This window comes from Lygodium microphyllum, chromosome 2 (genome assembly GCF_053477565.2).
Source record: "Lygodium microphyllum isolate KBCC chromosome 2, Lygodium_microphyllum_v1.1.10, whole genome shotgun sequence".
Classification (NCBI taxonomy): Eukaryota; Viridiplantae; Streptophyta; class Polypodiopsida; order Schizaeales; family Lygodiaceae; genus Lygodium; species Lygodium microphyllum.
Window position 1 is genome coordinate 167,689,574 of NC_141136.1, and position 25,697 is coordinate 167,715,270.

General features: G+C 40.8%; 1 protein-coding gene across 3 annotated transcripts; it reads right to left on the reverse strand.

Moving 5' to 3' along the window:
• Nucleotides 1-857: 857 nt before the first annotated feature.
• LOC148040588 (uncharacterized) lies at nucleotides 858-6,907 on the reverse strand. 3 transcript variants are annotated; one of them, XM_087701112.1, is made up of 4 exons: nucleotides 6,212-6,907; nucleotides 2,997-5,627; nucleotides 1,530-2,873; nucleotides 858-1,416 (listed from the first exon to the last, which is right to left on the reverse strand). In XM_087701112.1, exons 2-3 carry the CDS (start codon nucleotides 5,536-5,538, stop codon nucleotides 1,567-1,569), a joined length of 3,849 nt encoding a protein of 1,282 aa, XP_087557238.1. In that variant the 5' UTR covers nucleotides 5,539-5,627; nucleotides 6,212-6,907; the 3' UTR covers nucleotides 858-1,416; nucleotides 1,530-1,566. The 3 variants fall into 3 exon arrangements, with proteins under 3 accessions (XP_087557238.1, XP_087557223.1, XP_087557231.1); XM_087701097.1 differs by having other exon boundaries at nucleotides 1,530-5,627; XM_087701105.1 differs by having other exon boundaries at nucleotides 1,530-5,627; nucleotides 5,891-6,907.
• Nucleotides 6,908-25,697: the final 18,790 nt, after the last annotated feature.

The following is a 25,697-nucleotide window of genomic DNA, read 5'->3' on the forward strand; positions in this document are numbered from 1 at the left end:
AAGGCTTTTGCATACAAACTTGGATTGTGGAAAAAGAAATCAAAGAATGTTGTCAAAGACCACATGTAAACCATGATGTTATTACAAAAGGGATGGGTCCTAGGCATCATTTGTTGTACATGGTCATACCATAAGGAGAAGATTGTTCATGCTAAAAACCAAGCCACATCGCCAAAAAATCTAACACAATTGGATGATAGCATACCTTCACATCAAGGGAGAAAGCCAAAAGGTACTTTTTATAAGCCAAAGCTACAAGACAATTATAGTGAGGAACAAAAGTGTAGTCGTTGTAAAATTCCTTGTCGTTAAGGGATTAAAAATGATCGCGTCTTCAAGCAAGAGTGTCAACCTATATGTCGAAACATTCTATAGACATGCTAAATGAAGATTCAAGAAAGTAGAGTTCATGCTAGTTGTGAAATTTTGAATGCTAATTGAAGAAGCAAATAACATTTATAACCAGATATGACTAACAAAACGGAAACATTTAATTTTAAAAAACCAAAACATTGTGTGGAATTAGGGTAAAATACGAACAAGCTACCAAGCGAGTCATGGTGTAGCGGTTTAGGTGTGGGTTGAGTTTTATGGCTGGGTGAGTTCGCAGATACAAAGACCTCACTCAAAAATTTGGAGGGAGAATTACATATATTTGTCATTTTTATAACTAAATTTTTTTTGTAAAATATAAGGGGTCTTTATCCTTCTTGTTTAATTCGTAAAATATAAAAGGTATTCATCCTTCTTGTTTAATTTTTAAAGGTTTTTTATATTTTTGTAATTCATTTTTACATTAAACCTCAGTTTTTTGTGAACACTGCATCTAAGTATCATTACATAAAAATAGGCCCCATTGGATCAATTTAGCTTAGGTTGAGCTGAACAATTCAGCAGATCACATTGACCTGAACTCAGAACTATAATGCACTAAACGATTCAGATTACAGTTTGTGAATTGTAGTCTGAACTGAAGAACTTTTACATTGAACCTTGTGGAAAGAGCATGTGCTTTTTCATGGGTTGATGATATCATATAGATTACATTGAACTGAACAATTCAGATTACAATTTCTGCTATGACTGAGGTGGCTCTTCTGAAAGAGCATATGTAGACTCTTTTGCCTATCTTACAACCCAGTGTAATGTGATCTGATAAGGTATACTGTCACTTATTGTACATTAACCAGAAGTGGGGCCATAGAAGAGCCTATAATGGACTTGCACAGAATCAAGGTGCCTCAATGTACTCAAACGGTCCCGATTCCATTCAAGAAAGAGGTGACGACCTCAAAAGCCTTAGGCCCAGTGTGCTTTCTTGCCATCACAGACTTCACCTGCTCATATCATCCCTGAAGGAGACTGATCATGACATGAGGCAATTGTCTTGATGCTTCGTCAAGAAGGATCTGCATCCTGTAGCACAACAGCCATAAGAAATTAAGACCTTTCAAAATACAATTCATGTGATTATTTGTGATACTCCCAAATGCAAGGGTAATCAGTGGTGCTATTGCTAACTAGAGCACCTGTTGATCGAAAGTGCTTGACAAGGCTTGCTCTCATTCACGCATTCTCCATTTCCTTGAGCATGCTCACTACTCTCAGCATCGATGGCCGCTTCAGAGGATCCTCCATCGTGCACAGGCAAGCCACCTGCAGAAGCTTCAGCATTGTTACCTTTGAAGACGGGCTCATGGGCACAAGCAGAGGATCGAGAACTTCGCCTGCTCTGTCCAGCTTCACCATGTGCTTCACCCAGCCCACCAGGTTCCCGCCTTCCACGTCCTTGAAATCCGATCCCGTGGGTTCCTTACCTGTGAGCAACTCCAAAAGAATGACACCATAGCTGTACACATCTCCTCTTGTTGTTGACCTCCAGCTTTGGCCATACTCTGGGGGGATGTATCCGAATGTCCCAGCTATGTCTGTGCTCACATGGGTCTCGCACGCACTGATAAGGCGTGCTAGCCCAAAATCAGCAACCCGCGGCTCGAAGTTCTCATCCAACAGGATGTTGCTTGCCTTCATATCCCTGTGGATGATGTGTGGAATGAAGCCATGATGAAGAAATGCCAGTCCCCGAGCAGAGCCTGCCGCGATTTTCCATCTCTTTGGCCAATTCAAGGCTTCCATGGCATCTGCCCTATTTCGCAGCCACAGGTCAACGCTTCCATTTACCATGTACTCATAAACCAGTAGCTTCTCCTCACCAAAAGAACAATACCCCAGTAGAGGAACAAGATTTCTGTGTTTCACCTTGCCTAAGGTTTCCATCTCAGCAAGGAATTCTCGCTGTCCCTGTGTCCTGGAATGCCCAAGCTTCTTCACAGCTACAATCTTGCCATCAGGAAGAGTGGCCTTATAAACTGTGCCAAATCCTCCATCGCCAATGATGTTGGCCTTGCAAAAGTTGTTTGTCGCTTTGAGTAGATCCGCCAACGTGAGTCGGAGGAGCGGCCGCTCGAACATGGCTATGTTGATGCTCAATGGCTCCTTGAGTTTCTCAGAGAAGTAGAAATCCTCAGATTCTAACATAACGCTTTGTAGTTTCGTCTTCTTTGTTGCATGGGAAAGTGCATCCTGCTTCATCATTTTCCACCTAATTAAAGCAAGGATGACACTTAGACAACTAAATGTACTTGCTATAGTGATGCCCAAGACTGCTCCGGGGCTCAACAACAGGGCTGGTGTACGTTCAGCTGTGCATTTGACAGTTGTTGCACCCCCACACAGGCCTGAATTGGCTATGAAAGAGGTTGCAGAAAATTTTGCACAGCTACCTGAGTTAGGAATCTCGCCATCTAGCTCATTGAAGGAGACATTAAGAAATGCAAGTTCTCCGAGCTGGCAAAGTTTCCAAGACAACGATCCTGAAAGCTCATTGCTAGATAGATCAAGATAAGCTAACTGAGATAGAGAACCAAAGTCAGATGGAATGCTTCCTGAAAAGTCATTGTCATGAAGATCAAGGAAGGAGAGGCTAGAAAGGTTACCGATGCTCCGTGGAATGGGACCACTGAAAAGATTGCTGCTCAAATCAAGGGACTGAACCTGTTGCCAGTCAGTGCTCTTACTAAGAATCCCAGAGATGTCTCCTGTGAGCCTATTGTTCTGTATGTACAAACCAACAATGGATACCATGCTTGACAGTGCAGATGGGATATCACCAGTCAACTCATTATAGCTCACATCCAGATGAGTCAGTCCAGATAAATTTCCAAGGGTAACCGGTAGGGACCCAGACAGATAGTTATGTGACACATTAAGTTTGACTAGACTAGAAATCCTTCCCAATACTGAAGGGATGTTGCCAGTGAGGTTATTACGACCCAGATTCAGTCCTTGCAATCGACTGAGCTCACTAAGATTCTCAGGAATGCTTCCACTGATAGCATTGTTGGAAAGATCGAGCATCGTCAAGTTGGTCAGCTGAGCTAATGCTTCTGGTATAGCCCCTGTCAGCTGGTTTCCTTGGAGATACAGCTCCACGGCCATACGACAGTTCCAAATCTCATACGGAATGCTTCCATTTAATATGTTCCATGACAGGTCAAACAAGCCATAATGCTGTAGGAAAGCTGACTCTGGAATATCATAAACTTTTGAAGCTGAGGAGCATATCTGTTTTGGGATGGGTCCTGACAGCCAATTATGTGACAATACTAGACAAACCAAATTGGGCAAATTACCCAATTCTGCTGGGATCTCCCCAAATAATCTGTTGTTACCAAGGTCAAGAGTTGCTAGTTGTACACAATTCCCCAGCTCCTTTGGGATGGTACCTTCAAAGTGATTGTTCTTGGCAGTTAGGACAGTCAAGTTGAGAAGACCTCCAAGCTCAGCGGGGAGTGGTCCTGAAAGAAAGTTGTTGTCCAAATACAGCCTTTCCAAATTCTTCAAGCTACCAACTAATGGGGATAGACCACCGACAATATAGTTATCTTTGGCAGAAATTTCCATCAGTGACTGGGAGGACCATATACGGTCGGGGATGACACCAGAAATGTTGTTCCCATCCAGATTTAGTGCCACAAGCTGGTCCAAGTCTGCTAGATACCCAGGGATTTCTCCAATGATCCTGTTTCCAGCCAGCTCCAAATCACTCAAATAAGTGCAGTTGCGAAACGTCTCCGAAATGGACCCAGTAAAGTAGTTCTTGCTCAATGATAGCTGTGACATGGGGGGTCTGCAAAGATCTGGGGACAAGAAACCCGATAGGTAATTTCCATCTACGCTCAGAGTTTCCAGTGCAGAACAGTTGCCTAATTCTCTAGGAAGATCTCCTGTAAACTGATTAGTCCCCAATAACAAAGCATTCATGTATTGCCATTCGCCCAACCAGGATGGCACAGATCCAGATAACTGATTTCTCTCCACGGAGAATGAGCTTACGAATCTGAGCTTTGACAACTGAGCTGGCAGAGGTCCAGAGAGCTGATTGAAAGCAAGCTCGATAATTCTCAGGTTTGCACAGCTTCCAAGTGATGCTGGAATGGATCCATTAAGCTGATTATTTGGAATTGACAACGACGTGAGGTTCCGAAGCTCTCCAATGGAATCTGGGATAGGGCCTGTAAGCAAGTTATGTGTCAAGTCAATCCTGCTCAAGGATTGCAGACTTCCCAGCTCAACTGGCAACTTCCCAGACATTTGGCAATCAGCAATATTCAGAACTGTTAACTTAGTTAGGTTTCCTATCTCCCTGGGCAAACTTCCTGTCAGTAAGTTCTGACCCAAGTACAGCTCTATCAAGCTGCTCAGACCTCCTATGCTCACTGGGATGCATCCTGTCAGGCTATTGTTATTGATGTCAAGATACTGAAGCTTTGCTAGATTTCCAAGCTGCAGTGGCAGATCTTCGGATAATACATTGTTTGAAAGATCTAAATATGACAGTTGCAACAGGTTGCCAAGTTCAGGGGGAATCCTGCCTGAAAGACTGTTTCCATCCATTGCAAGATAAAGCAAACTACCAAGCCTGCCCAATTCCGGGGGAAGGGTGCTGGAGAAAGAATTTAGACCAACATCGAGTGTCTGTAATTCTGCAAGCAATCCCAACTGAGAAGGAATAGAACCTGACAGAAGATTGTTGTTGAGTAAGAGGTGCTGAAGATGCTTCATCTTTCCAACCTCAGGAGGGAGGTCACCAGTTAGCCAATTGAAGCTCAAATCAAGCACTTGCATGTTGGTGGCATTCCAAATTGCTGAAGGGATGGGCCCACTAAAATTGTTGGAGCTTAGATTGAGATATTTCAATGAAATCAAATCCCCTATGCTTGGAGAGATGCTGCCGGCCAAACCCAAGCTCCCAACAGATAAAGACTCCACCTTGTCCTCACGATTGCAAGACACCCCTGTCCAATGGCAAGGGGTTGAATCTGCCTGAACCCAATCAGAGAGAGCAGTTTTGGCTGTTAAGGCCAACTTGAAGGCCAGAAGAGCATCCTTCTCTGTGATCAATGACTGGAGAGTGTCCGCCAGCATGCAAAGGAGAAGTAGGAGAAGCCATGGGAACTTAAAGCTGCCCATGGACATCTCAGTACCAGAAACTCCCTGTGCAAACCAGGAAGGTATGGGTGCTATGATACCATAAGCAAATGTGCTAGCGTAGCTTGCACTATGAGCTGCAAAAGACCAACATAAGCTACTCAGAATGGAACTTAATACATTTTAGCAGCTCTTGAGCTCAAAAGCTTTGGTACTGTGGTGCACAGCCTACATAGCTTGTTTGACATATAACCTGACAATGGAAGTTACTTGCTTAGACAGTCCTTAAACTAAAGTTTAAAAACTATAGTACTAAACTGATTCTGATTATGAAGGATCGTTGTACCATACGGAAACGCACTGAATTAAGTTCCTCACCAAATGTGATGCACGTCCTTACCTGTTGTGAATAATGTGCTATGAACACAGGGCAACGGAATTTATTTGTCTTTCAGCTTGTGGCAAAGTGTCAACTCTTGCATTTTAATAGTAATGTGTATTCCACTCCATTGTTACATATATTGTGCTGTAAACACAGAGCAGGGGAGGCTTCCCAGGATATACTTCTTTAGCTTCATAGAGTGGTTTAACTATGAATTATATAGATAGGAGCTCAAAGGGGAAGTAGGATAAGGCATGAGACAAGACAATGTGGATTGCAAGCTTATCTAATGTATGTGCAAAAGGTAGCAGCAGCTAAGGTGGAGTTGCCAATACTTACAAGAAAGGGAGCCTGGCTAAGCTGGGCTCTTCTTGTTGCCATGGTGAATGAGCTATGTATGGTTGGGGGCACCACCTTAAGTGGCATCTATCTCCATACTAAACAGTAAAGTTTGAGAGAGGATTCTGATCCTTCTGCACGTTCCTTTTTTGCATGCCTTAGGCCTGGGTACCTGTGGGCAATAGGTGTGGGCAAAGGCCATGGTTTTCACACTAGGGGGGAAGGAGAGGGAGGGAGGGCTTAAGTGTGGGGTACCCAGAAGTGAGACAGAGGATACTTATCGATAGAGGTTTGTGGTTTCTCAGACGTACAGACAAGGAGTGAGCAAGACAAAAAGCAGAAGAAGAGGAAAAATCAAAAGCTTGCACTCAAACCCAAATGTAGAAGAAGAGGACGCAATTTCGCTGCAGGAAGTAAACAAAGAGGCAATTTTTTTCCAAAGACTGGTGACCGATGATTGATGCTGTATTTCGACGACGACAAAGGGCATATATGCCTTTGTGTGTGTGAGTTAAAAAGTAGCAGGGGAATGTTAATGCTCATGGGGGGTCTAGAGAGAGAGAGAGAGAGAGAGAGAGAGAGAGAGAGGATGTGTGTGTGTGTTTTCATGCATATGGCGAGTCTACAGAGAGAATGAATAACTTATGGGGAGTCGAGAGAGAAAGAGAGAGTGAGACAGAGAATAATGTATGGGGAGTCGAGAGAGAGATAGAGAGAATGAATGAATGTGTGTATGTGTGTTTTCATGGATATGGTGGAAGAGGAGAGTGGGGGCCCGGGGGATCTCGATTATCGCAGGAGAGCACGAGCTTGATTTTGCCCTTTTTTTGAATAAAAATTTCGGTTATTTTTTTAAAATGTTGAAGAGGAGACTGTCCCTTCCCCCTCGTGAGATGTATGATTTGGTTTGGTGGTACCACTCAACCTTATTCCGGGACAGTTGTCACAGCTTTGGGTAGTCCTAAATTCTAATTGAAGTCACCTTCTCATGTGCTTGGGGTAGTCCTCATACTCCATGCACATGATCTACTCATCATGTGCTGGTGATAAACACATTTTGAGAAAAAATTATTGACGAGTGGTATTACACGCACATGTATTCATCTCACTCCTATCATGCGTTAACGCAAAGGTGAATCAAAAGAATCCATGTCACCTAAATGTCTCACTGCCTCATAATCCCATCTAAAACAAGCAATTTCTTGTTCGTTACTAAACTGCAAACGTTGTGTTCCAAAAACACTTTCCACATTTGCAAAGCTTCACAAGATGCCTCAAGTGTCACTCATGTGCATAGGCTTTCATTGGGTCACCTTGTAGCCACTTGAGGAGCTTTGTCACACTAAGACCGAGGTTAAGTGTCAATGAAAAACAACAAAACCTTTCTGCATTTCAAAATTAAGAGTCAATTTAGCTTTAATTCAACAACAAAAAAAGCCTACAAAACTTATCAAGGTTGAAGGTTTTTGTACTATATCGTACACATATCCATACTTAAGCTATACAATGGTTGTGGAATCCAACTCTGCCCTTTTCTTTTTTGTGGGTGAAAAGGGAGTAACCACTCTATCCCTTTGCTCACAAAGAACACTACACAAACTAGGTGTAACCTCGTAAGCTTTAGAAGCTCACACACTATCCAAAGCGAGCTTGGCTAACATTGGTGAGGCCTAGTTAGTTATTATGGTTGTTGATTTATATGCTTCAAAATCAATGATATGCTTCCACAATGCATTGGTTATACAATTGCTTTATTTAGCTCATCTTAACCTTGGAATAAACATGAACCTAATGACACTCTTTGATCTTAAGGATCAGTTGTAATGAACACACTAGATGTTGGGCCTATGCGTGGGTCCCAGAGTTATTTGCCTCAAGATGGCTAACCTGCGAGAGAGTAAACTTCTTCTTATTACTTCCCTCGCTTTGGGATGATGTGTGATCTACTTATTTTTACTCAAGTTCTTTCCATTTGGATGATAGCAAACCCTTCTTGCATCTCTTAAACTTACACGATTAGTCCCTTCACCATGGGCACACTATATGCACTTTTTGGGTAGTTCTAATAGCACAATTCAATGCACGATGCCTCTCCTATATGGAATACAAAAATAGAAATAGGACCATTCAATGCATGATGTCTCTATTATACGGAGTACAAAAATAGAAACAATTCCTTACGTTGCAAGAGATACTTGACTTAATTGGAAGGAACTTTTGCATGGAGACTAGATGAACAATCTAAGCATAAAAGCCCTACCAACAATTACTTCAAGCTCTAAGTAAGAAAGATGTATATCCTTTTCAAAACCATATCAAAGCAATATTTGCCTTGCAAATAGAGGTGCATTGTATGAAAGAGGAGTTTCATGAAAATTGCACGTAATTTTGGCATGAAATGATATCCACTGCACTATATTTGAGTCTTTTTATCAATGATGATTTCATGTTGGAGCTCTATGACTTGAGCATCATGCCAACTAGCTCTTCATGTAAAGGAGTGAGAGAGAGAGAGAAGATTGTAGGAGAGATGAAGGAAGAGTGCAGGGGAGAGAGAAAGATTGGAAAGAGATGAGAGAAGCCATGAAAGTTGAGAGAAAGAAGATGTGAGATGAAGAGACTTTGTATTAACTAAATGGTAAAAAATAAAAGTCACTTACACCTTATATACTAGTTAGTGACCTGAATGTTTTGTCCCCAAAAACAAAATTGAAACTTATTACAATGTATGGGATAGAGCAAAACAAAGTAATACTCTATTTCAACCATTACAAAAGGATAAATCAATCCATAATCCAAGAATTTTGAATGAATAGTGATTAAACATATTGTACATACTTTAGTGGGAAATGAGAAAATCCAAAACTTGACAATGAATCTCTGGCCAAATTAGAGTTGAAGTCATAGAACAACATGCTATCTACTATTGCAAAACATTGTTGTAGTAAATTTGAATTGACTTTCGATAGAGAGCTCAGATTGGGGTATGCTAGACATCCCTCTATGGCATCTACTATGGATTATGTTAAGGAGCTTCCACCTATAGATGAGAAAGGCATAATTCAATATGTGCATGATGACGAGGTCATTGGCCAGTGAGACAAGAACCTTAGATCAAGAAAGATCAAAGAAAATTTGATCAAATGGCAAGGATTACCCTGGGAAGAAGCTTCATGGAGAGCATCATCAATTATGGAGGAGTTCCCTTATCGCAGAGGGAAGTAATCTTGGCTAAAGACTAGTCATTTATGGCCCTATTCCGACTTAGATAGACTGTTAATAGGTCTTTGTTTTAAAGTAGAATTCATTCTACATTATGAATAGAAAACAACAACATAAATGGACTCAAAGTATTCGAAAAGAGCTTCCACTACATTCACAAATCGTATGGTGGGGGGACTTACTCAAGCTGCCAAACATACACATATACACAAGAGGAAGCTCACTCAAGAACATAAGAAGAGAGATGGAGGCCAAAAAGAAAGTGGCCCACTAAGTCAAACAATGCATAATTGACTATACTAATTGATTGGTGCTATAACTATGACAACTATAGATAAGTGTAACAAAACGAATATAATAAGTAACAAGTCAATAGCCATGTAAGAGTAATAATAACCATTGGTGTGTTAATTGTAGACATGTGAACCCATCTTCCCAAGCAATCCATAATCAATGTTTGCAAGTGTTAAGCTTGCCACCTCAACACTCCCCCTCAAGCTCAACTACATCTTTGCAACTCCAAGTAAGCATCGAAACTTTCAAAGCTTCTCTCCACCTAATGCCTTTGTGACGATGTCAACTATTTGATCCTGTGTACTGACATATACCAAGTCGATCTCACTTGCAGGTACCTTATTTCTCACAAAGTGGTAATGCACTTTAATGTTTTTTGTCCTAATATGAAACACAGTGTTCCTAGCCAATTGTATGCTACTCATGTTATCACAATGATTGATAACTAGACCATCTACTTATATATCCAAATCACCCAATAACTTCTACAACCATACCATCTCATAATGGAACCTCTGTATACTCAGCCCTCTGTACTTGATAAAGAAATTGTAGGTTGCTTTTTGCTATTCAACATATTTGCTACACTACCAAGGCAAAACATGAATCTGTTGGTAGATCTTCTATTAGACATGCTATTAGTCCAATCTACATCTATGTATCCAAACACCTCTATATACTTACCTACCTCATTAAAAAATTCATAATGCAAAGTGGACTTCACACATCTCAATATGCATTTAACTACATCCAAATGAGGCTTTCTAGGCATTTACATAAACTTATTGATAAGGCTAATAACATAGCTCAAGTTTGGCCTTGTGACAGTCATGTAAATCAAACTCCATACTATCCTCCTAAACATGGTAGGATCTTCTATCTCATCCCCAAAATTAGCACTCAACTTCACATGGTAGGATCTTCTATCTCATCCCCAAAATTAGCACTCAACTTCACATTTTATTCTAATAGCACTAAAAGAGGCTTACACATTGTCATACCATACTTGGACAATATATTCAAGCCATTCTACCTTTGGAGTAGTCATATACCATCATCAAATCTGATCACGTCAATACTGAAAAGGTACCCTAGCTCCTCCAAATCCTTCATCTCAAACTTCTTCTTCAAAAGGTCCTTAACTTCAGCAATCCCATTGTCATTGTCACTTGTAATAATCAAGTCATCCACATAGATGACTATGATGACCAAACTTGCATCTCTCTTTCTCATATAAAGTGAGTGATTAGCATAAAAAACATAAAAGCCAAATGAATGTTGACAAGATACTCTCTGATCTTCTTAGACCATGCTCTAGGTGCTTGCTTCAATCCATAGAGTTCATTCTTTGACTTGCACACATATGTGGGATACTCTAAATCCTCATATCGTGATAGTTGTTCCATATACACCTTTTCTTGAAATTCACTATGCAAGAAGGCATTCTTTATATCCATTTGTTGCAAATTCCAACATTTGGCTTCTACCAAAGCAATCACACATCTAATAGTTGCCATCCTAGCAATTATGAAAGGGAAGTGGACCCAGGAGGAAGATGCTTGGCGGTGAGAGCTATGGCGGATGGAGAGCAAGAGCAAGAGAGAGAGTGACTCAAAGTGGGAACTCCAACAACCACAATGTGTGGCCGGGCCTTCCTTTATTCAAAGTGTCACTAAAAGGATAAAGAATAAGTGACAGTGACGGGTGCCAGCCACCTACAGTGTGCAGTGGCGGGTACTGTCAGTGTAGCAAAGTGTAGTAAATACATGGGCGGCTAGGTGGAGGTGCCTTTACCCCCAACAACCTCCCACTTAAAGGCGAATCTGCCCCAGTGAGAGAGAAAAAGAAAAGATAGTACAACATGTACACATGTACAACAGGATGAGGAAAAAGACGTCATCTCATCCATCGCCCATGCACACATGCATTCACACTACACCTTTTGTTCACATGCACCAAAGACCAAGGCATGTATTTTCATTCATCAGGCTAAAGATATCCATAAGAATAAGGAAGCTAGAAGCACGATAGAGAATACCAACAATTGCTCCATAGATGTTTGATACAAATAAATGCGGGCACATACCTATTTAGCATATGTTGATATACATTCCTCCCCCTATTTGTGAATATTTCCTTCAAAGATCATTTGAAGGATCAAATTGTGTGCTTCACCCCCATTACCCATCGCATATGAATCACAATTGGCATGAAGGCATTTCATACCATTTACTACTTCCATCCCTTGGAAAATCTCAAAAATGTTGTCAAAATATACTAATTGTGGTGAAGTCTCCTTCCTGGTTCAACCTCCAACCCTATCCATATAGAGACAATCATAAGCATAGCTACACCTGGTTGCACGTTCATGATTGTTATGGGTACCATTTACTATCTAATGGCTCTTAAACAATTTGAATGTGGGAAGCTTGCAAGAAAATGTGGTAGGCCAAAGCTTATTTAAATGAAAATCCTACAATAGGACTTCCATTCAAAGTCTAGCATAACCTGTATACAGGGAATGAGATTAAGCTCTCTTTGTAGTCTGAGATAGGAAGTTTGCTTCAAATTCCCAAAAAATGCAACATAAATTTATATATAATCAAGGCAAGTACACAATACAAAGAGTCCATTGATATATTGTTACTAATACTCCTTACTATATACCATACATGTTTCACATCATTTACGTACATGGGTACTTGTCCCCCTCACTAATCATTGCTTGTGTTCTTGAGGTAACAGTGTCCACTCAGTAGCAAATAAGTAGAAATCTTGATTCAAACATTCCAAGAGGCTGCCTTGTAGACAAACTAGCATTCAAACCACAAATTGTTGTGTGGACCAATGACCCAATCAATTAAATTGCAATTCCTATGAACTGTCAAGTAGTAGATCCCCTAACTGTGTGTTCCTTGTGAACTTTGACATAGTCAAAGGCTAGAAATTATGCATTTCATAAACTTAGATGTATGTAACCATACTAGTAGAATGTATGCCAAGCAATCCCAACCCTTCCCAGTTTTCATTCGAGGATTGAGCGACACATACACTAGCTTTGTGTTCCCCACTCATAATCTTACACAGTCATGGCTACAAATGTGTATCATAATCAAAGGCATGCATAACCCTTGCATATCATAACCTTGAGGTGCATGTTCCTGCTGTACCTTTGTGCATTGGTGCTTGTTTCAACACCAACACTGTCTCTTCTTAGACCTACTCCAAAATGCTTGTTTGACCACCTTGTCCAAATGATTCTCTACAAGCTCCACTGCAAAATCAAAATCTTGTGTCACTTGTTGCATCCTCTATCAAGTCCTCTGTTAATTCCTTATTTGGCCAAATAGACATAGGTCTATTAATATACACATAGATTGCATAGTCAAAATAAATCACATATGTTTATTAATATACACATAGGTCTACTAATTCCTTACTTGACAAAATAGATCACATAGGTCTATTAGATACTACTAACATTCGTTTCCCCAAGTCAAGTGGTGGAAGAATCCAAGCATGATGTTGCTCCAATTCAAAGAGTAGTTAAAAATATTCAATCTATAACATTAAATACATACATGAGTATGAGTTATCCAAAACTATAGCTACCTTCTTTTGCTAACCAATTTCTTCAATATGTCTAAAACTCCAAGTGTAGTGAGGGTAGTGCTACATAAAGCCAACTTCTTTGCACCTACATTCAATAGGAGGTAGGGAAAAATCCAATTCTAGATAATATGGGATCAAAGGTTTTGCAATATGTCTCTTGTTTGGCAATGTTTACCCTTGAGTTGGTTGTTCCAACAATGGAGGAGACTCAACAAGAGGACCAAGCATATGCCTTTGTAATGCCCCCATTAGTTAATTTATTTTAATGTGCATATATGTGGTGTTGCATGCCCATTCATGGAAAAACTGTAGAATCTCTACACGATTTACAGGAAGCAGGACTCGTTTATTAGAATAGTCCAAAATCTCTAGTATCATGTTTAGATGACTTAATTCCCACTTTAGATGGTCCCAAATATATATTGTGACTTATTTTGAAGGGCATAAGTTGTCCAAGACAAAAGATGGATAAAAATAACATGATTTATTAAAAACATCATTTTCTTCTGATGTTTGATAGATTTTCACAATTTTGTCCATGCTAACTTGTTGACCAAATATGTTGCGATTGTTTTGAGTACTCGAACAACTATATTTGGAGTTCATATGACAAAGTTATGATCCAAACAAGTTGCAGGGCAAAAAAAAACTAAATCTTTGTCATCGATGATGTCATCGAAAACGTTAAAAAGAAGGCCCCCTCTCTTTACCCCCTCCCCCCTCACTACTATATAAACAGGGGTAGAGTGTCACACACAGACACACAATGACCCATGCAGAAGTCTCTCTACTCCTATTGGTACAACGAAGCTTTGCTATAATCAGTCGAGCTCTCTCTCTCTCTCTCTCTCTCTCTCTCTCTCTCTCTCTCTCTCTCTCTCTCTCTCTCTCTCTCTCTCTCTCTCTCCAACCCTACATGGAAGCATTGCCTGAACCCATTTGGGTTCTTCCATGGCTCCCACGAGACGAGAAAGGACAAGAGGAATACTGACGGGACGAGATGCTGATCGAGAAGGAGGAGAGAGTGTTCCACAAGATGAAGAGACATCATCTCGTTCAACCCAAGGAAAGGGATACACTTAAGGTCTCTCATCCTCCTCTACTCTGATCCCAAAAGAGAAGAAACTGAAGAACTCTATCATATTCTATCATATCTCTATTCCGTCATGGCCCCGAAGAGAAAGAATTCCAAAGCAGAAATGACGAATGACCCTACTAACGTGGAAGCAATAGTTGGAGTTGCGAGTACGGGAGTCACTAATGGAGTCATGGGCGCGGCTAACAACCCTTTAAAAATTGTGATACCATAAATTTTTCTAAAAAACTTCTATTCAAATAAGATAAGTTTCTTGAGAAATACTAACTTAAGGCCAAAAAACTTGGTTACAAGAACTGGGAAGTTAGAGATCCCAAAATCTAGATACCCCTAGTTAAATTCCAAGGGGAAGATCTCACTATGTGAAACTTAAGTGTCGATCACTACTAGAATTAAGCATCACTTTAAAGTTGCATGATTGATTGAAGTCATAACTGCTTGTAGACATCAATCTTGTTTGTGATCTTCTAGATTAGATCCTGATTGAATTAAGAATTGGAACATATAAGAATTGAGGAGCCCTATACCTCTCCCAAGGATAGGTGCTGAATTCACACACTAGGAGGGGATGTTTTTATCGCGTGGAAGCATGAATCGGCTTTGATGGCGAGAGGTCTCCCAGGAGGGATCGTATTAAGTAGGAGGTGGATAGGGTGCCAAGGGGGCTCTAGCTAGGAAATCCCTTTTCGCACCTAGGAACTACTTGGTCCCCTGTATGGCCTGAGTTCTACTTGAGACACCTATGAACACTAGCTATAGGTGGATTTGATATTGGTGATGTGCAGATACGACGGATGAGGGAGCATGTGAAATTGTAATTTTCTCCTGTATGGGCGGGAGAACACACATTATGGAATATAATCAATGAAATTGTTTGATTCTGATTGTATGTTCGTGAGTAAATTACGCGAACAAACAACTGTGCATAAAAGGATTTTCATTAATGAAGTTGTTTTTATATATTTCACGTAATGTGGTAGGTAATGAGATAACTGATAACTTCTATAGAGGGAAGTGGGGGGATGGATTCCCGATGAATCAAGTCCTATGGTAGGGTGGTCTCGGTTAGTTGAGAGATTTCCCCAAAAGCAAACACTAGGAAGAAACTCTCAGAAGGGCCGATTCTACTTACCTAGAGTTTGGTCTCAGAACCTGAACTGTAAATTATCTAAGGGGAAAGGTACGACAGCTATGCTAGAGCATTGCAAGGGATTTCATAGATCGTTAGTCTACTATTGGAAAAAATTGTTGTACTCCATGAACGAAAGGTAATGGTAGTTGCTCCTTCCGGACAAGAAGCCTCTCGAAGGACACCTCCGGATGTGAGTTAGTTGTCGATATGTGACTATTAGATTAATTAGGAATCTTCAGGTCGGTCCTCTGTGGACAATGGCATGACGCTTTCCTTGCGAGAGGTAGACCTAGGGTTAACCATCTGAACAAAATCTGATCATTCTAATTAGAGTACGGATGGCGATGGCTGGAAGGTAAACTATGGGCAACTACTAAAATGTTATTCATTAAGAAATCAAAGGCGGGTATGTGACAAGTGGTATCAAAGCAAAAACAAATCAAAAAATTGGTATTGTAGCCTGAGATATGAGTTATTTTTCTTGGCCAAGGCAAAAATGTCGAGGTTGAAGCAGAAATATGGATCGAGTCCATGGAAGATTATTTCATTGCTGCTAGAATTACCCCAGCTAATCAAGCAATGATCGGCAAGTTAAAGCTAATAGGAGAAGCCCGAATTTGGTGCAAAAAATGGTGTAAAGACCAAGGAATCTCCGAAGCATCTCTTAGTTGGGACATATTAAAGGATGTAGTGCGAGGCCGGTATCTTCTGCCAACATACTACACACAAAAGATGAATGAATTCTTTGGTTACTACATACACGCTCCTGGATGGTTCTATTCATCTACTCAGCCAAACCATTCTTGGGGGGGGGGGGGGGGTGTAGGGGGCGGTCAACTGATGCTTAATACCCCTCACATCACATAACTGCTCAAAAGCACGTGAGACATACTCACCCCCATTATTTGTCCTTAGGCATTTTAGCCTATACCCAGACTGGTTCTCAACCAATGCAAGCCATCTTTGAAACACAGCCAAGACATCAAATTTCAGCTTAATGGGATAAGCCCAAACTTTCCATGAAAAATCATCTATGAACGTAACAAAATACTTTGCACCATCCATAGACTGACAAGGCATGGGCCCACAGACATCCGAATGTACCAATGCCAAGGGCTCACTCATGAGTGGCCTACCAGACTTTTTATGCGTAGACCTAGTCTACATGCCATAAAGACAATGCTCACATGAATCAAAGCATGCATAATCAAGGGGCGGTAAGTACTGCAAACCAGAAAGCATTTTCATTCCCTTCAAAGACATATGGCCCAAACGGGCATGCCAAAGAGATACAGGTGGGACAGAACCCATAGACAAAACATGATCAATGGAAGAAGCTGATATAATTAAGGGATAGAGGCTGCCAGCCTTGGCACCTTGTGCAATCGCAAGTCTGCCATGAGTGATCTTCCATGCAGAGTTTCCAAAACATACATGATATCCTGCATCATCAAGCTGTCCAGCTGACATGAGACTGCGTGTCAAAGCAGGTACATGATGTACATCCTGCATAACAAAACTGGTGCTAGAAGGAAACCACAACCTAACATCACCAATTCCCACAATATCAAGAGGGCTGTCATCACCCAAGCACACAGAACTCGAAACAGTATGGTATGAATGAAACCACTCTCGGCAATGTGTTACATGAAAGGATGCACCTGAGTCCAAGAGCCAACACTATGCATACATAGAGTGTATCTCTATCATCTGCGAAGCACTAGAAGAAGTTGCTAGGATATAATCATTATCATCAACATCCTCAGGCTGCATAACATTGATCTCTTCAATTTTAACACTGGACTTTGCATGTACTATGCTGCGATCAGAGACTTATCCTGCACTTTGTCTTTTCCTTTATCTTTGTGCCTTTCATTGTGCAATTCATGGCATTGTGGCCTAATGTGGCCCTTTTTCCCACAATGGTGACAAGTAACATCTACATTCCTGCCACGGGATTTGCTACGTGACTTTCCACGAGACTTGGATCGAGATTTCTGAGAATCCCGTCCACAGCCACTACCACTACCATGCTTTCCATATCCATCATTCCTGCCTCTAAACTATCATAGCATGAGACACACAAGAGACATCCAAATTCTTACAGTTAACCTCTTTGCAGAAGAGCACTCTCAACATCAGATAATTTCAAGGTAGCAGTAGAGGCACATAATACAGTGCGGAATACATCCCATGACTCATTAAGAGTACCAAGCAAGAAAAGAGGAGTGACATCCTCTGCAAAAGTGATGTCCTGTGAAGTCAAGTTCTTGAGTATAGCATGGAACTGGCTCAAGTGAGCAGACATGGTCACATTCTCCTTCATGCGCAGATCCATAAGCTGCTTCAGCCAATACATCTGACTCGTTGGACTTTTCTTGTCATTGAGATTTTTTATCTTATCCCACAACTGCCATGCACTCTGTTCTTCCTCAAAGACATTATAGTGAACATGTTCTATGAGAGACAATACAATAGTGGACTTGCAAAACTCATCAAGCTCAAGCCATTCCTCATCTGGCATAGTTGCAGGCGAATGCCTGCTTAACCTCAAAGGTTTGATCTGCGATTTTTGCACCAACACGTGCCAAATCTGGCTCTTCCAATAAGAGTAGTTCGTACCATCAAGCTTAGTGATGTTGAAAATAGCATGATCAGTGGATGAATTCTCCATAATGCAGACTGGAAGAATGTAGACAGTTCAAAACTGCTTGCTATTTACTGCAGAAAATGACAAAAAAATCACCAAAATCAAGGAAAAATAGCAAGGAAAGTGGAACCAAAGCTGCTGCCCACCAAGTACTAGTGAAAGTACATCATTTCAGAGTGTTTCAGCATGAAAAATGCATGTCAGTCCATACATATATGCTTGCTGTAATAAATTTCAGATTTCAGTAAAAGAGATCTAACAGTGCCAAAATTAGATCCCATGGCAATCAGATATTGCCAAGACCAAAGCCAACATCATGCGGGCATAGCATAAGCATATGACGGTCAATAAGCATGAATCCAACACCCAAGTATGTCATACAAACATCTACCAGTGAGTAGGCACACCCCCCCAGTCAACGGGGCAAAGTGTTCCTGCCACTACCAAAACTTGACACAAGTTGGTATTAGTTCACAAAGATACGAATCCAAAACTGAGACTCAGCTCATAAGCATATAGTGAACCAGGACATATGATGTATCATCCCAAAGGGTAAGAAATCCCAAAGTCTCAAGTGTCTCTAACTGCTCAATAACATGTAACGGCTCAATGCATAAAAGTATCACCTGCTCAATGTCTGATAAGCATTGAAGAATGCTCCCATTGGCACAAAAGTACCACTTGCTCAATGTCTAATAAGCATTCAAGAATGCTCCCATTGGCATAAAAGTCGTATATACGAGCTCAAGAGCTCAAGCCAAGGCAATACACAGTGTCAATGACATAAGTCCAAGACAATACATCAATAGTACATCCCAAACATGTAGGCGGTAGAGCATCCGTATGTAGCATCCATAAGCATGTAAGACATCAAATACATCCCAATCCAAACTCTGACAAGCCAAGTAACATCCAAGACTACTCCAGATAATTCAAAATGCATCCAAGGTAGAGCTTCAATGAGCACTCAAGCTCAACGTATGCATAGGGTAATCAACCATGACATGAGCATCAAGCCGTAGGCAACGGGTATGCATAAACCTAAGGAGCATCACTGTCAAAGCATATACCACTGTCAAGCACGAACCATTTCAATGAGTGTGTAATGTCAAAGCTCTTCCAAAAGCATCCGGATTCAATGACAAGCTCAAAGTCGTCCCTCGATGATCAATACATCATAGCATAACCCAAGACATACATCCGAAACCAATAGGCATATGTCAAAGCATGAAAGATAGCTTCAGCCCAAGATTATTCAGCATGCATTTACTATTATAAATTGTGTATTTCCAGCCCCAAAATCAGGCCAAAATCATAGCATTACATGTAGCTTCAATCCTCCAATCAATCGGGATGCAATAGGCATCGAACCAGTTATGTAGTCATGCCCAAACAAGCATAGGCATACAAATACATACTGTTTCAGACTTGAAATCTGTTGCAGAAGATTCTATCATCAGAATTTGGCAAATCCGACATCACCATTGCGTCGGGAGCATGCCAAAACCCCAACTTAGACTCTTACCTTGCTTGAATCGGGTTCCAAATGCCCGAGATATAACAAAAATAGTGATTTTTGGGCCAGATTTTGAAACATGCGCAAAAAAAACGTGAGCTGGCTGGGGGGGGGTCTGCTGTCCCACGTGTCAACAATGGGGCCCAAAGGGGCACAAATGAGGGCCAAAGAAGGCCTACACCAAGCCTCAGCAAGCCTTGATAGACTGGAAGCAAGATCCAGGTGAAGGAAGCTCCTGGAGGTGTGAGCTATGATTGCCCACAACTTGTTTACAACCTGTGAGGCCTGAGAACTGAAGTAAGCCCTGAAGGTGCCCAACAATGCCGGGAAGGTGCTCGGGAAGCCGGGGAGTGACAGGAGCTCGAAGGAGTCGGATATGGCTGCCGGGAAGGAGACCCAATGCAAGTAGGGAGTCAATGGGATGCTGAGAATGCCACAAACCAAGCTCAAGAGTCGGAAAGCAAAGCTCTGCTACCAGTTGAAAGGGAGCGACGAATCGAAGGTTGGACTCGAGAGCTATGGCGGGAGAGCAAGAGCAAGAAAGGGAGAGACTAGAAATGGGAACTCCAACACTCACAATGTGTGATCGGGCCTTTCTTTATTCAAATTGTCACTAAAAGAATAAATAATAAAGTGACGGTGACGGGCGCCTGTCACCTGCAGTATGCAGTGGCGGTGACTATCAATGTAGTAATACACAAGTGGCTAGGTGGAGGTGCCTTTACCCCCAATATGTCACAGAAAAGGTTAAGTGTGGGTACCACAAACATGGTGGACCTCCAAAGGCTATAATAGGGGCCTCACAAAGTGTATAGAGGTTATAGTACAAGGCTACATGATGAGTTTACAAGTTTATGCCCAAATACAAGGCTAAAAAAGTCTATCCGAATAGAATGACTGATGAGATTCGTCCTTCTCCTAGTGGTCTTCTTCTTCTTCTTTAACAACGACTAGATAGGCCTTTTGGGACCTCTTTCTGGCATGGCAGAACTTCTCGGTGTGTCCAGTCCTTTAGCAAAAGTCATAGAAAAGTTGGTCCTTGCCTTTGTACCTATTGCCAATATATAATGCTTGTTCATCTCTAGAGGTGCTTGATTCTCGCTTAGTTTTTAGATTCTTTTCCTCATCTAACAGTGATGCCTAGATATCAACAAACTCAGGGTTTGGCGTATTAATTAGAGTTGTTGACACATTATTATATTCAGGAGGAGAACTTTTGAGCAGAACACCAATGCAAACATCTTCTTCCATTTTAATATTGATTCCTACAAGCTAGGTTAGAAGTCCTTCCATGTAATTTAGATGTGTGGCAAGTGATGTACTATACTTCATTTCAAGCTTGAAAAATTCAATCAAGATACCATACTTTGATGACTTAGACTATGCACCAAACAAAGTGTCAAGTCTCTTCCATGTATCATGTGAAGTATCATTGTTATCCACATGGTGGATATAGCTGTTGTCTAGCTCTAGTTTGATAATGGCCTGAGCCTTATCATCATTCTTTTGCCAAGTGACTGCCAGGTTAGCATCACAAGGCTTCTTTTCTTTTCTAGTGGTAATATCCCATAGGCCCTTCTTCATCAGGATGAGTTTGATGCGGGTTTGCCAGGTGTGAAACCCGATTCCTTTTAAGCAAGTTGTTGGAGAGTCTTTTCCCATGTTGGATTTTCAGGGATAACACTAAATCAACTTCAAAATTCTCAGCAAAAGAAATGATCTTGAATGTGCTAACAAGCACAAGTGCCCAAAAAAAGCACTAAGTGACTAGTATCAAGAGATACTTGTGGAGCCAGATGTTTGAGAGATCTTCAAATCTTTAATGAGTCTTCAAGAAATGATCTTCAAGGTTGTATTCCACTCCTTGATTTGATGCTAGAGTAGCCCAAAAAATCTCAAATCTAATGTAAGCCAAAGCTAACATGAGTGACAAGAGTCACTGGATAAGTGTCAAGAGACACTATGCTTGACTCCTCTTAAAATGCTTGCAAATCTGCCAAGAAGTCACCATGATCTCCCCTCCTCAATGATTTGATGCATGTACTTTCTTGAATCTTTAGAGAGTAACTGGATTTAAATAATAATGCATTGGCTTGACTGGCAGGAGAGAGAAAATAAGATGATTTTGAGCTTGACGACTTTTGGCTATGGAGGACTGAGTTAGGGTTTTTAGACATGTCTGGGAAAAATGACGATAGCAGCGTGTACACACAAGCATTTTGGCCAATATTGGGTGGGGCGTAGGCCTATAGAAAGGGCTAAAGAAGCCCTATAGTTGTAGTTTAAGGCACTATGTGTGGATAGCGTTTGAAGCGTACGACCAAGATATGGCACAGAATGGGCAGTGACTTCCAATTTGTGCAATGCTGGGCATATAGATCAGCAATGTCAAGTTGTGATGTGATAATGAGTTGCACAAAAATAGATGAATGTTTTCTTAGAAGAGCGCTTGATAAGATATTTCGTGGATGGAGAGATTCAACTCCTCCAAGTGAGCAGGGTCATGTTTGGCTATGGCAGCCATTGAAGCTTCACTAAAGGTAGAGTGAAAATTGGAACCATGAGTTGACCTGAGGTTAGGAGAAGTTGGAAGAGGAGAGAGAAGAGTTGGATTGAGCTAAGGCCATGCTCAACTGAGCTTTGATACCATGTTAAAAGACATGTGATCTAGAGCATGGCAAATGCGGAAGCTATGGAGGCTGGTAGAGAAAGAGCGAGTTCATGAAGACATTGACATGACTGACTGTTACACAAGTGAATTAGGTTCCAAGATGGAATCTTGGACTCATAAACACAATCTTGTGTATAGACTAACAATGACATAGAGACTTTATTGAAGGACAAAAGTACTATGACATTGCATTAGAAAAGAGAGAGCAAGTACAATGCTTTATAGGAATTGGATGGTAGCACTTCTCCTACTGTGCTTATGGGATTCTAGTCCTGAGCCCACACTGCCTCATACAAAGAGGCTAACTAGTTGTGATTGTAGAAATCTCAACAAGCTAGCCTACTTATTGGTTTCTATCTGTTCTTTTAAGGTTTTTGTAATTCATTCACTATTTGTTTATCCCCCTCACTAGAGTTGGTCGTAGATGAAAACATTGATGGTAGTATAGGCTCGACTAAATCCTGGGTGCCCTTGCTAAAAGCCGTTATGATTCTAACATTTGTGAGAGTAAGATGGATATGTTGGGTCTTGTAGTCAATATTGCATTTGGTTTATTTCTTGAAGGTTTGACCCAATAGTGTTTCCTATCCCAATCTCTCAGCATTTGGAAGTACATAAAAAATGATAGGTAGGCTTTTAGTCTCAATGGTGATCATGATTCCATACTTTCCTAATAGAAAGTATGGATTTTCCTCATATGGAATAATTTTTGCCATGGTAGGGGCTAACTAGGGTTGTCTCCAGTCATCGTATGTGAGTATGTTATTATCAATCCTTTTTCAATCAATGCATCAAGGTTATGATCTTTTTGTGTTGTGATATGCAGCCTAAAATAGGTTGGTGTAATGGTTTCCTCATCTTTTGAGTCAATTTTAGTAATGGATACTACTTGTATGTTTATGGGTAGCAACAACATAGGGGGCTTGTATAGTGGGTATGCTGGTGGGTAGTATTTCTTAATGCAACTTCCATTGCAAAAGCCTATGCCCTCTTCACCTAGGGTTTTGAGCTCCATGTTACTGGTTCTACTAAATTAAATCTGGAAAACTCAGAATGGTCTTAATTCTTGGCCCTTGATAGAATACAGTAATACTAGGTCACCTTTTTCAAAGTGGCATTGTTTGACTTGTTTGTCAAACTTGGTCTGTCTTTGTGCCTTTTCACAAATAAGGGCATGTATGGCAATAAGTTGAGTTTTTGATAACCTTTCCAATTCAATTAAATGGTCAGCCCAAGCCTTCCAACCTTCCCATATCTCTTACACAACTATCCACAGACTTGGAATTGACTTCGACTAGTAAGATCATTTCTATTCCATATGAGCTTGAATGGAGTTTATCCAGTAGCTATTTTGTAGGCAATGGAATATGTGGAGCCCCGAGAGGAACACCAAGGAAAAGGGAATTCTCTTGCAAGAAAATCTATCTTGTAACATCAACAAGCTTGTTTATCATGTTTCATATGATCACAATGAAGAAAAAAACACCAGGCACAACAAATCTTCATGCAGCATCATGTAAATCTCCCACGGTTTTTAATAGAATCAACCATATTCTTCAACATCTTCACAAAATCCATCAATAGAACAAAGAAAGCAAAGAAATACACCATCTTGAATGGAAATACATCACATAGTATTCATCTTCAATATCTTCATAGTCTTCTCTCTCAATCTCTCATATACAATCACTCTATTTGAGTAGAATTGGCTATCTCTGACTCTCCCTCACACACTCCATCAATAATACATCATATCCTCACTACAATCTCCCAAAATTACTCTCAATAATCACTCTTAGGTCGTGGATACCCCTCCCAAGAGTTATGTCTGATATGAAGGGTCACCAGAGCCACTACAGTGTCTCTTCACAGCTCACTACTGTCACTTCACTCTAGTCTTCTCTTGAGTCTTCAACAGCTACTTCTTCCACTTCTTTCAGCTCTTTTGCACTTGTATTCACCTCTTTCCAAGGCTAGAAAACTTTCCCCAAAGTCACACATACATTCCACAGAACACTTACAGAAGCATACAGAACAGTCTACAGAACAGTACCAGAATAGAGACAGTACAGAACAGAACAGAAACAGAACAGAAGCAGAAGCTCTACAGAAGACCTACAGAAGGTTACAGAAGATCATCAAAACCACATAACTCATTCTCAAACCATTCCAAACTCTCACAAAACATTCAATAAGCTCCCACAATATCTCATTCTTCATTAATCAATACTCCTTCCCTCCTTACAGAAGACAATCAGAACAAAACAGACCAAAACAGAACAAAACAGAAGGTATACAGAACCATTCAGAACCTATCAGAACCATCAACAAGCATCATGATCTTCCAAAACACAATCAATATCATCCAAAACATTCTCAAACCACTTCTAAATCAACCAATCATCCCATAAAATCAACCATTCAGCTCTCAAAAACAACAAAAATCAGCCAAAAAACAAGTCATTTCAACACTCAACATACAATAGGACCAAGTATCTGCTAGGCAAACAGAGGGCATGAAAATACAGTATCTCCAGCTGTTGGAAATCAATGTTTACATTGACATTCATGCACAACTTTGGAATAGGCTTTGAATCAGTATGAGAGTGCCTATGCATATACGCCAGGTACCAAGCAAAGTGAGCAGTTAATCTCACTGAGGGATCTGCAGACTGTGAATATTGTTGGGCAAAATGAACATAGTTTTGATAAGCTTGACTTGAAGCTGTCCATTCCCCTGGAATTACTGGCCAATTAATCTGTGGTCCTGTAAGGCAATCATCCAAACTCCATCCCCTTCTTCTGGAAATCTGATTATCAAAACCGTCACGTCACTAACCAACTGAGGTGGTTGAGATATGGAAGTGTTAGGAGAGGGTAATGGAATAAGGGAAAGTGGATGTAGGGAAGGATAGGAAAAATCATAAAAGGACGAAAAGGTTAAAGAAGGAGTGGCATAAATTTGTAAGGAATCACTAAGGAAAGGTGTTAACTGATAAATAGGAAATGTAGAGGGTACGTTAAGGAGGGGTGAAGAACAGGGTGGAGAAGGGGAAAATACCCTATCCTCAATAAAGGAACAGTAAGTGAAAATGGGAATTTGAGGGAAATTGGAAGGTTGGAAAAGAAGTGGTAAAATTACTGTAGAATTAGATTGACAAAGGGAAATATATATAGCATAGCGGTGAGCCAATTGTTGGTAATAGAGGAGGGTAGGAACAGAAGGTCCTAAGAGAGATCGTCTATGATAGGCATCAAAGAAAGTAGCATCAAATGGATTATGTTTGGAAAGA

Excerpts from the sequence above, each read along its gene's own strand:
- LOC148040588 (XM_087701097.1), bottom strand. The coding sequence starts at position 5,538 with ATGTCCATGGGCAGCTTTAAGTTCCCATGGCTTCTCCTACTTCTCCTT.